The sequence below is a fragment of the Trachurus trachurus genome, assembly GCF_905171665.1.
Source record: "Trachurus trachurus genome assembly, chromosome: 3".
In the NCBI taxonomy this organism is placed as follows: Eukaryota; Metazoa; Chordata; class Actinopteri; order Carangiformes; family Carangidae; genus Trachurus; species Trachurus trachurus.
The window spans coordinates 25157894-25170672 of NC_139893.1; the positions used below are offsets into that span (position 1 = coordinate 25157894).

Genomic DNA, 12779 nt, shown 5'->3' on the forward strand with positions numbered 1-12779 from the left:
TGAACTTGTGATTATGTTTGTGGCTGTGCCTGCTGTAAGTGTGTCTATATGTACAGTATGTATGTGCGTGTGTGTGTGTGTGTAGTCTGTGGGCATCTGTGTCTGTTTTTTTTACATTTGCATTCCCGTTTTTGAGCCACAGAGATACAGCATGTCAATAAAGAAGAGACTAAACAGGCAGGATTTGGTGCAGGAGGGAACACGGGGCTCTGCCCAAAAGAAAAGAAACAGGAATTTTATAATTGTGTTTCTATTCTGGAGTTGGGTCTCTCCCCTCTGGCTGTCAGTCGCCATTGTCTGTTTTCAACTCTCTCCATCCTTGTCCACTCATTATTCTGCTTGTCTTTCTCCCCTCAGCTCTCAGTCTAACATTACTGCTTTAAGTTTTTCTGTGGTTTTGACACAACTGTCACTTCATTTTTAAGCGACAAGGTTTGCAGTTACAGGGGTTGGACTAACTTTTTTTTTCTCAGCAAAAAGTTCGACTTGTAACAAAAGTTATAGAACATTTTGGACCAAAAAATGTGTTTTCATTCAGACAGTGTTGGGGAAAAAAATGTGCATTATCTTACATTCAGGAGTCAAATTGAACTGCATATTATATCCCAATTGGTTTTTATTGTTTTTTACTTTTTTTTGTTTGTTTATTTTTTATGTGTTTTTTGATCAGTTGCAAAACAGCACAAAATATGAAATTATGTACAGCTTTCATTGTTTCTGTCTGCTATCTCAGTCTGACTGTGCACTAAGAGATGAAAAAAAAAGATTATACCAAACTGGAGGGCTAAATAACAAAAGAATGAGGTGAAGGGAAAGAGTGAAGAGACTGGAAGCATCAAACAAAAAAAGAAAAAATGAGCTTCCTCTGCTCACAGTTAAGTGTCCAAGTGGTCTGAGAGGCCGTTATTGTTATTGTCTGACTCTGTATTGTTATAATAATAATAATAATACATTTAATTTAGAGGCGCCTTTCATGACACCCAAGGTCACCTTACAGAGCATAACATTTTAACATTTTATGGGCTTTTCATGTGGGACTGCAACATTTGAGATTGTCAAATGGGTCATGAATTTGATTTGATTTGATTTGAGGCAATATCTACACCAATGTAGCAAGCTTTATAGGTTACTAGTATCACGTATCAAACGGAAAGGTCATCAAATGCAGATTCGGGCATGTCTGGTCTCTAATTGCATGAATAGCACCTTTCAGTCAAATAGTTTTGTTGCATGAACCCAAACTTTTTTAGCCCCTTTATTACATGAGGGAGAACTGGAATGACTGCAAACTTGTGGCCATGTCAAGAATCACTGAAGCCATTCTGGTGGCTTAGTGTGCTTTGCCAGTTTTCATTTAACTTGTCATTGCTTAACATTCACATTTTGTGCTGTCGCAGTCTGGCAATAAACTTCATTTCTGCGTCATATCACTTCCTTTGAGTCCAGACAGAGCCACGAGGTTCAGCCATCTTTAGTCGAACCTGGCTCACTGCACACAGCACCCTCACCATTGTATCTTGGTCTCAAATTTGTTTTTCTCTTCCTGTGGGCTGAGACATTTTTATACTCGATACCTGAAATTAATCTTGGCAAATAGGACAGCCTACAGCGTCTCTGTGTGGGGGTGTGACACTCCTCTCAGCTGAAGCCACGATTTGTAATTTAAGCAGGAGCAGGTGTATTTTTGCATTCAAGCCATATATTAGTCCAAGTGCAAGTAGTCTCACACACACACACATACACACACTGCACCTCAGTGACACAGACGCACAGAGAAATCAATTGCAGACACTCCAATGTGTCTGTCAGTCATTGATTGCTAATGTCCATGTTTGCAATCAGCGACCAAACCCAGCGAGCACAAGAAGCCCTAGCTTTTAAAGGTCAGCAACCAATAAGACAGCGCTCTGATGGAGGTCAGAGCCAATCAGCTGCTCCCTGGCGCTGTGGCTCCACTGTCAGTTTTTACGACCCCCCTGCTTTTACGCATGCTCGCACAGCAGCAGCAGTACTCATAAAGTGTGAGTACATTGAACATATTAATGTCTTTGATTGCACGCTTTTGTGAAGGAACACACATGTAGCTGTCCAAGGTTCCCCTGTCCTTTCAGCTTTGTGTGCAGTCAGCCATGCTGTTTGTCTGTGTGAAACTGGTCCAGAGACAGAGATGAGACTGGAGAAGAAAGCCACATTGTACCCTGAGCTCTTGTCCTTACACATTAGATTTTTTTTTTTCATCTTCATTTCTTTCATTTTCTATGTTTGTTTGAATTCATCTTCTTTTCTCACTCTGACCCACCCTGCGGCTGCTTAACCCTGTGTGTCCTCTGTCATCCCCAGTATAATACTTATTGGCTACTTCTCTTTCTTCCCATCTTCTTGTCTCACCTCTCTGCAGCTTCTGCTACTCTTTTTCTCTCTTTTTATCCAACAGTCTGACAACTCCACTCAATGTACAGTAGTGTACATTCAGCACCAATATTATATCTGTTGATAATTAACCACTTCTCTGTACATAATGCCATCACTTATCTGTATATAATGTCACAACTAGACTGTACATTATTTTTTACAAACATGTTATTGCTTTGTATTTATTGTTTAGTGCCCTTTTTCTTTTTATTAATATCTGCTGCTGCAATACTGACAATCTCCCCTTCATAGGAGCAATAAAGGAATATCTTATCTTATCTTTAATTCTGTACTCTGTCTTCTTTTTTCCCCATTCTCTTTGTATTTTCTTTATGTTCTCCTCTTCTCCTCTCCTCTCCTCTCCTCTATCTTCTCAACTCAGCTGTATGATTTGGGCTCCCCGGCTGATTCGCAGTCCAGCTCTCCGGGCTGCCTGACCACCGATAGCAGCTGTGTCAACATGGGCTATCCGTCCTGCGGCCACCGGGGTCGCTGCCACGGCGAGTGGGGCTCCTTCAGCTGCCAGTGCGTGCCGGGATACACAGGACACCAATGTGAAGAGGGTGAGCCAGAGTTACTATGAACATATGCATTAAGAGAACATACCATCCACAACAAAGTCATCCATGTGTTCTGGAAAGATCATAAAAATTAAACTGTAAGTTAATTTTTGTAATTTGAATATGGAAATTTACAGACCATATAATTAACAGACATAAAATTAGCACACCGTCACTGGTGCAAATGACCTTTCTAGCTTATAGTTTCAGCTACGTAGCACAGCCAGCCGGTCTCATGAGAGGATTACAGAGGGTTAAACGAGTCACACTAACATGTTGCAGGCTGTTTTCTCTACCAGCCTCAGGGATGTGCAGCAGCGACAGCTTTTTTTTTTCTTTAACTCTGTTAAGTTTCAGTCTTCAAGGCCACGTTAAATCTACCTGACAGGAATTTATTGTCAGTATTAATGTGGAGATTAAGGGTGAGAAACTGCAGTTTTGTGAACATGTGACATAAATAGTCAGAGAATAAAGCTCGGGAGGCTCTTACCAAACAGGGTTAACTACTTCTATTAGCACCCACTGCTGTGTACATGCTCGCCATCATACATTGCTTTCTGCTTCGTGACATCCTTTTCGCGGGTGGGATGTGTTCTATTTGAAAATTATAGCATATATACACTGAAAAAAGTGATTTTTTGGCCCTGTAATTATTACTTAAATTATGTATATAATTCTACAAAGAAATATCATTTCAGCGCTTTTACTTAAAAATGTCAGTTTTAATGTGGTGTGTTACTTAGTGATTGTTTGTAACAATGTATCCTCAATTTTGCATATAAATTTTACCCTTTATTCCAAGTAATATTCACTAAACTACTGCATTAACTTTATTAGTTGATATGTGCAAGTAAATTGTACTTGGGTAATATCAGTGAACCTGGCAACCTTCTTTGCACACGGAGCGTGACGTCAGAGGCCCGTTTCAGTCTGCCCTCGGACATGACTTGTGCGGTCGCCATTGGGATTTTTCAGCGACATGGAAACACGGGGGTAAGTCTTTGTCATGGATGTATTATATTAACTTAATTAGGTCTTTGTACGTTCCGTTATCTACGTTCGTTATTTGTGCAAGTCCGTGCTCCGAAAACGGTGGTGCTAGCTAATTTCCTTTCCCCCTCTTTCCTGCTAATGTTAGCTAGCTCACGTGTCGTCCTTGTTGCCTGAAGGAGGCCGTGGTTTTACCACTTTGACCCCCCCAAAACGAGTAGTGTAGGCCTACGAGTACTTTGATTTGAGTACTCACTGATACCGATACCAAGTACTCGCGCCATTACACGTTACTTTGATTTTTTTTAAAAATCCTACGTCATCTGTTATTTGAACAGCTGTCTGAAATTTAACCAGTGATGGTAAGTAACGAAGTACAGATACTTCGTTACTGTACTTAAGTAGAATTGTTAGACTTTGTACTTTCAGGAGTATTTATTTTTCTGACAACTTTTTACTTTTACTCAGTAAATTTTTACCGCAAATATTGGTACTTTCCACTCTTCACATTTCCCCAAAAGGCTCGTTACTTTTTTTTTTTTTAATTTTATTTTTACATTTTTAACATAAAATAAAGTCTTCATAGTTCCGCCTCAGCGGGGTTGAGGTCGTCATATCACTCCTCCGGCTCGTCTCGCTCTTCCTTTTCTCTCCTCTCATCAGCTCCAAACTCACTCACACAGCAGTCAGTAAACTCAGGTGACAGAACAACAGTCCCAGTACAGATCAGTGAGCGCTGCTACCGCTGGGTTTTTAAAATTAGCCGGTTCGATTCTCGCGTTGGACGTCGCGCTTGAGTAGCAGTGGAAAAACAAACAAACCAACCAGGTTGGTTTTAAGCCTTGCGACAACAGGTGGGAGACAGAGAGCCTCTCACAAGTCATGTTAGTTAACCTTCACAATTACTCCTGAGCTTTTTAATCAAGGTAGGCCTAAACCTGTCAAGCAGAGCCACTGTAATAAAACTGTTTAACTTTATTCCCTGGACTGAAATAAGTATGCTAAATAACTAAGTGGGAGTAACATTTAAGATTGGATATTTGCGTACAGAAAACTTATTTCAAAATATTTTTAAAATGTTGGATAGTTGCTCTTAAGGATGAGCACTGTGCAATGTGCACTGAAGTAATCTCAGTGCAATTTCAGGAGCTCTGAGCCACTGGAGTTGGGGGATATGAAATATTGTAGCAGATTTAAGTTTCAGTGTGCATCCTAAAGCATAAGTGAATACAAATTAATTTAAAAAGCACATAGATAACACTTTTTTCTCTCCACAGAACCTAGAAGGACATTTGGCCATCATTCTGCAACGTTGAGTTCACAGCTGATACTGTACAAGGTAAGATCAAATTGGTAATAATTAGGAACACAGGTTTACTTTAGTTAGTTTCGTTTTCGTTAAGTTTCGTTTTCTCCTGCACTGAGCTGAAACTCCGCAATGTTGCTTTAAGTGAGACATGAGTAGAGAAGGGTGTTATACTAATTAATGTCTCTGTCTTTTTTCACAGTTTTTTTGAAGCACCTTCTTCCTGTTGAGATGGCAACCCCAGTGAGATTGCGGATCATCTTTGGCGAGGATGACATCCGCAAACTACTACTGCCTTCAGGCATCCCGGGCACAATTCAGGACCTCACTGATGTTATTCAAGAGACATTTAACATTGCAGGATCATTCACTGTAATGTATCAGGACATGGATTTTGATGGCCAGTTTTTTACTTTGACCTCAATTGAGGAAGTACAAGATAAGGCTACCCTCAAACTTGTAATGACTGAACCAGTAGTCTTAACTCTCAGTCCTGTGGACTTGTCAGACATAGAACCCGTACCACAATCTTCTGATGCAAGCTCTTGCCGCTCATCTGGATCTCAGGACACAATCCCGCTTTCTCCCGAAGATGAAAGTGGAACATCTTACAGGTCTAAGCCATGGCCAAATAAGTTTGAAGTGCCATGCTTTTCTTATGATGTAGACCTTGTACTGGAAGCTGGAAACCAGGCATATGAAAAAGAAGGCACACTGTTGAACAACCCAAGAATAATAAGTAGCATACTTGAGAAGCTATCAGAGACAATATTTTGCTTCACAGCATACCCTACTGGTCTCCAGATTTTAGCTGTAGCTGAAGCCTTGGTAGAAAAGTACCCGTGCCTGAAAGAGCCCGGTTCTTTTAATGGCTTATATGGCTGGCAGCAGAGGATCAAGTATAAAATGGGCAATTACCGGGCAAAGTTACGAGGTCGCCAGCTAGCCATTCCAGAACTGGAAGTTAACACACTGAAGAGACGACGCTCCAATGAAGAGGGTTCATCCAAAGGCTTCAAAAGACCAAAAAAAGCTGAAGTGAACTATCTTCCACCACTGCCATTGGGTGAGACAGAGCAAACTTTAGAGAAGGAGAGACTAGATTTGCTCAAAGAAATAAAGAAGAAGAACAATGACAAAATAATTAATGAGAAAATGGAGAAATCTTTCGCGGTCCGAAGAATAGAGGTTGTTAATCACTGCCCAACAGTTCAGGACCTCATGGAACGATGGCCTTCTCTCTTCACTGAAACTCAGGTAACTAGTTCTTTCTTTCAATTACTGTACATTACACTGCAAAGTGTACCTGAGGTCTGTTGAGTCATCTTGATATGATTTTGTGTTTATATCTCTCGTTTCAGATCAAAGAAGAGTTCAAAAGAATAACCACAGTTCATCTGGAGCGAACATTTTTGTCCAAACTAGACAGGCACACCACCAAACTTGTGGAGATATTTCGGAAGAAGGGCGGGATTGCAGGAACGAAGATTAGACCAATGTTGGACTCGCTGAGTGAGGTAAATATTTTAATTAATCTAATGTGGACGTCACACTGAGAATGTATTGCTGATGTTTTATTTTGATCAGCATCTCGGTTGGCCTCAAACTTTTCACTTAATCACTGTGGCTACAATATCATGCATGATTTCTCACAGAAATATAGACAAAATTGTCCTCTGTCATAATATGTGCTTAAAAAAGCAAAGACATTTATTTTTCACAGTGAGTCGCTGAGTGTGGCGAGATTCATTCCTGCTGCTCCTAGACTCCAATACAAAATTTTCAGACAGAGACAATCAGAAGGGGCTGCAGTTTGATACAGCAGCCCTGGATGGAGCACATTTTCTCAACAGACACCATTACCATTAAGATATACATTTAAGTTACACACTTCTAATACTCTTGCCCACGTGGAACACAGTTGCAAGCTTACATTCCCTGTGGGTAACTTTCTCTTTACATTTGTATGTGTTGATATGTGGTGTTCTCTGTAAGAATTTTCTCGTATTTTTTAACAGCAACATATCGAAGGCAGAAGAGACATCATCATCCGTTGCTTACTTGAGTTCCTTGGAGAGTCTGTAGAGGAGCTGATCAAAGACTACCAGGTAAATTTTATGATTTTTGGATGACCATAAAGGTTTTCCGGCCTTATAATCTGATATTCACTTGTTATTTTTTGGGGTAAAACTTGTTTCTGATAATAAATAGGGGCAAAAACGTGAACCGGCAATTATTAATCTTTATTTAACCAGGTAAATCAATTGAGAACTAGTTCTCATTTACAGTGATGACTTGAGCCAAAGGCTCAAACAACATAGTAAATTACAATACAATATTAATGGCAGTGTGTACCATTTTTGACTGATACTGCATCTGACAGTGAATACAAACATATGAACAGAAACTGTATGAGCTGAAAAATGTGTTAGGTGTGCAGCCTTGGTCCACACTCTCACCTCTGGTCATCTGGCTGTAGTCTTGTTTCTCGTGAAAAACAAGGTGTCCAGAACTGCAAGTCTGAATCTGTATCAGGGTTTGCAGACACACCCTCCTCAACAATCCAGGCATTTTTGAACTGTTTCATGTCATTCAACCTCTCTTTCACAAAGTGTACTTTTATATCTAGTCTCTCAGGTTTTGATTTCTAATTGTGGCTGTATGTGTTTTCACAGGATGTAAGTCAAGAAGCAGTCAAAGAGGACTGCTGTCAACATATCATGAAGATCGTTGTCACCCATCCGAACGTGGCACATGAAAACCAAGATCCCAGCTACGTATCGGTAATCGTAGAGGGGAAAGAGGTTCTTGAGGACTGCAGAAGTGTGGCAAATGCTTGCCTTCTGCTCATGGGTATCATCTATGCAGTGAATTTAAGTTACCCTCTGAAACTGAAATACACACTTGAAGTATTTCAGAAACTGTTCCTTGAGCTTGACATCCTCAAAATGTCTTCAAAGGTCCAGGCTCTCCACAAGAAACTCACATGAGTTTTTGCAGTGCTGGAGTGTTTTGAAACCTTGTTCTTATGCACCACAAAGGAAAGGTTTTTTGTTTTGTCTTCGCCTTTCCTGTCAGGGATCACAGCGATCCACTACCAAAGAGTGTTGATAGACAGTTGATATACGTGTGTGCTCTTCTCTCTTCTGAGATTTAAAAAAAATCAAGACCTTACATGGATGCTTTAAAGGATCAACATGTTTATTTTTGCAGTTATGATGTTATCTATGCAATCTAGTTATCCACTGAAACTGAAATGCACACTTGAAGTGTTTCAGAAACTGTTTGATGACATGTGACATCCTGATTTTGAAATCCTCAAAATATCTTCAAAAGTCCATGGTCTCCACAAGAAACACCTAGAATGAATGTTTGCGGTGTTGTAATGTGTGTTTTGAATCCTTGTTCTTATGCACCACAAAGGAAAGGTTTTTTGTTTGTCTTCGCCTTTCCTGTCAGGGATCACAGCGATCCACTACCAAAGAGTGTTGATAGACAGTTGATATACGTATGTGCTCTTCTCTCTTCTGAGATTTAAAAGAGTAAGACCTTACATGGATGCTTTAAAGCATCAACATGTTTATTTTTGTGGTTATGATAATGTTATCTATGCAATCTAGTTATCCACTGAAACTGAAATGCAGACTTGAAGTGTTTCAGAAACGTTTTTTGATTTTGAAATACATGTCTTCAGAAGTCCAGGGTCTCCACAAGAAACACCAAGAATGAGTGTTTGCTTTGTTGTAATCCTTGTTCTTATGTACCACAAAGGAAAGTTTCTGTTGTTGTCTTCGCCTTTCCTGTCAGTGATCACAGAGATCCAGTGTTGATAGACACTCTTCTGAGACTTAAAAGTAAGATGTTACATAGGCTCTTAGATTGTCAAATTGTTTATGTTTCCGTTTATGGTGATATGTAGATATTTTACATATCTATGCCAAATCAAATGGTAAATAAAGTTTGGATTTGAAAAATTGAAATAGGTCAAGCACTCGCCTTTCCCTTAGAGGATTCTTCATTATGCTGAGTAATTCTTGCTCTACCCAGAGAGCAGTATGTAAGCCCTTGGCAGTGCCCGTAATAAAGATCCTTATGGCCCAAGTTAAAGCAGCTCCCTCTTTATGTTGGCCTCATGGTTTCCTGTCAGAAGAGATGATTGTTGGACTGAGATGAGATCTTTAATGATCATTGCCCTGATCCTTCACCATTCACTGTGCATGTGCTCCTGATTGAAGATTGCAGCTACAGTAATGCTTTTTGCTGATAGCAGCAACCTCTGCTCAACTTTATAGTCTCATCTGGTTGCCGTCTTGTCCCGCATGGTGATGCTCCCTGACTGGACTCACTCGCATGTGCCTTTGTATATGTGCAGAGGTCATAAAATCAATATTAGCTCAACAACTTACAAACTATTATTTTTCAATTAGTAAAAAGTTCATAAACAGTTACGGTATATTCTTCAGTAGCCGTGCAAGTGCAACAACGATCATTGAGTGAATAGCATGAATCCAAAATGAAAACATAGATCAGTTGATACATGTCAAGATGCACCTATATTCTCAAATTCCCCTGCAAGCTGAGGCACAACTATCTGCAGCAATTTCATATTTTTCATTTGCAAAGACATGTGAAGCTAATTATTAAGTTCTTAAAGTATTGTAATAATGTTTGAGACTCTAAATAGGAATAAGGTTTGCAGTAAAATCCTGCTTCGAATAGATATTTAATGGTCTTTCAGTTTAATTTTTTAATTTGCATTAATAGTTTTAATTTTTAATTTTTGTTTTATTTTTTTAGATAAATGTTTTTCATTTAAATGTCTGGTTGATGATATTTTAGCTTTTTGCGATTTGATATGAATGGAAGTGAGTCTGTTAAATCAGCAGATGATATTGTCTCATATCAATCACTGATCCCTGAATCAAATCAAAATGAAATGTTGTGAAATGTAGTACTGCGTCCACAGTGATTTCTGTGCTAAGTGATTCATTTCTAAGCCTCCAAACACACATTTTTTCAATGAGTAATTAAGTGAGTGAGTTAATGAATAAATGAATGAAGGGATGTTAATTAATCACTTTGCATATTCATGAACTGATTCATATCTATGAGAAAGCAACAAAGTCTGGAGTCAGTGACCAAGTAGAGGCTCATGGATGATGAGTCCTCTCTTTGGAAAAAGAGAAAGCAGAGCGTATTCTTATACCCCTTTCCCACTGGCCAAAAAACCCGTTTAAACCCGCTAACAATCGGCTTTTGGTGGCAGTGGGAAAGGTGCAATGAGCCCCGTCGACCCGCGTCGACGCGGGTCAAACGACTCGGCAAGCGACGCGGGTTAAAATCGCCTTTAATCGGCTCGGCTCTGCTCGGCTTGCAGTGGGAACGCCAGACCCGCGTCAACCCGCTAATTTACGTGATGACACTGAACGTTACGTGACGCTACGTCATCGCGCCGGTCGCGTCTCATATCACGTAGCCTACCAAAACAAAGCTCTGCTCCGCTCTGCTCTCATCCGAGACTGGGATCAAAACATCAGAGAACACTGACCAAAAACGATAGAAGAAAAGAAAAGAAAAGAAGCGACAGTCTGTTTAACTGACGTGTTGTGCCGCGGACGTCCGTCATCCGGCCGCAGCAGACTCTCTGTCCTCCGCGGTCCTGGTGCTCCAGGTCAGCCAGCCACAGAGTCTGCCTCGGCGGACGGACACTCCGCGGCGGGCGGCTGTGGCATGACTGTGTGTCTCTTGCACCGCGGATGAGAGCGGGGCGACTGGTTTATGCTCTGTCTGATCCCTCAGCGGGGGGTCAGACTCGGCTCATTTTGGTCAATGGGAAAGGGGCCAAATGCCGATTGTTAGCGGGTCGACCCGCGTTTAAAAAACCCGCGTCGACCCGCTAATTTTAGTGGGAAAACGGCTTAAGTGACCATTTCTGTGGTTATATTCAGAACCTCGAAAAAACACAGTCTGAAGAACATAACATAAAAGTAAAGGAAAAGAAAAAGACACTTGCTACCCCCCCTCTCGCTGACCTCCGTGGTCCTGGACCGCACAGGTACCAGGAGACCAAGACCCCCTGTCATGTCGGTCCTCCACCCTCTCTGATCCGCCGCAAGTTGCCAGAGCCCCGCGGAGCCCAGTCTCTCCCTCCTCTCCCACACTTCAGCACCTGTCCTGGGCTACAGCTTGGCTCGCTCCACCGTCCTTTATTTTTGAAGTAGCTATAACTAATAATAATGCAACGTATTGCCTAACTATACACGCGTATGAGTGATCAGAACAGTAAATTGTTTACACTAGGAGTAAAGTCATTTAAAACGAGGAGCGAGCCGAGCCGAGCCGACACTGTGCAGCCCAGGACAGGTGCTGAAGTGCGGATGAGAGGAGGACAGACCGGGCAGGAGCAACCAGCTGACGTCTCGTCGGTCCTCGGCAGTCTTTAATGTCCCGAGACCCTTTTCAATCCGTTTAAGGTTATTTGTTTGTGTTTAGGGAGGCTATATTTGCTTAGAATATCTTTTGGCAAGCAGAAAAGCAATGTTTGACCCGGCGTGGCTGCGCCATCACACTCGCTCGCAAAAAAAAAAAAAGGAAAGGAAAAACGCACTTACACACATTTTGGAGGAGGGAAGCGCGTCACAGCATCATTTTTATTAAATCATAGTTTTCTATAAATTAAGACAGTGTGCAGGACTATTTTTCACCCAGCCCCCCCAAAATGTAGGCTATGTAAAAAAAATATGAAAATAAATTGCGTGTAGGCCTAGATATCGTTTAGGGATTTTTTTTACAAAACGTTTACAGTTTCATTCCGTGTAAACGTTTACACATATATAAGGTCACACCCCTAAATAAATGCCAAAGCTGAATGACCCCAACTTTTTTTTCTCTTCCTACTTCGCCAGTCACCTGGTTGCCTGGTTACCTGCACTTACCGTTCGGAGAGGGAGGGAGGGAAGGGGGGGGGTTAACGTCATCGAACGGCGCAGACTGACTCCTACTCGAAAAAAAAACACGGCTGATGGCTCGTAATGAGCAAAACTCCACAGGGCAGCTTTAAGTATATTTTACTGTTGATTTCTGATTTTAAACCCACTGACCCGCTGGCGGGGCCAACATGCATTAAAAGCATGTGACATTTCAGGCAGTAACACATCTATCAGTGTGAACATACTCACTTTGTTTTCTGGTATTATGAGGAAGACTTTACTGGTGTAGCTAAATTCTATAGAATAGAGGATGCAGTAGTTTTGGACATATGTTTTTCAGACAGAAAGAGCACATACAACAGATCTACTTCAGCATCTTCAGAACGTCAAGCAGGCACTTCTGCACATTGTGTCCTCTGAATAAGGTGTGTTGTTTGGTGTAAAAGTGATACTGTTCGTGGGATTTGTATCCACACAAATAGCCTTCAGAAACACAGCAGGCAGTGAGACACGCAATGATATAGTCCTCCAGCAGGATTTCAGGAACCGCCCTGCTTTGTCATCGTTACTCTGTTAAAGGTG

At 41.1% G+C, this 12779-nt stretch overlaps 2 protein-coding genes across 2 annotated transcripts in view; both read left to right on the forward strand.

The window, feature by feature from the left end:
• LOC311006298 (neural-cadherin) overlaps positions 1-12779 on the forward strand; it is a gene marked incomplete at its 5' end in the record, with an annotated part of 358210 nt that overhangs the window by 292296 nt on the left and 53135 nt on the right. The window contains one exon of the mRNA XM_083999073.1: positions 2795-2975. Coding sequence (XP_083855199.1) covers positions 2795-2975 — 181 coding nt within the window. The remainder of the gene's footprint in view (positions 1-2794; positions 2976-12779) is intronic.
• On the forward strand, positions 6233-8258 carry LOC311008049 (uncharacterized protein; the record flags this gene model as incomplete). Its single annotated transcript, XM_084001482.1, has 4 exons — positions 6233-6525; positions 6630-6785; positions 7287-7376; positions 7944-8258. Exons 1-4 carry the CDS (start codon positions 6424-6426, stop codon positions 8256-8258), a joined length of 663 nt encoding a protein of 220 aa, XP_083857608.1. The 5' UTR covers positions 6233-6423.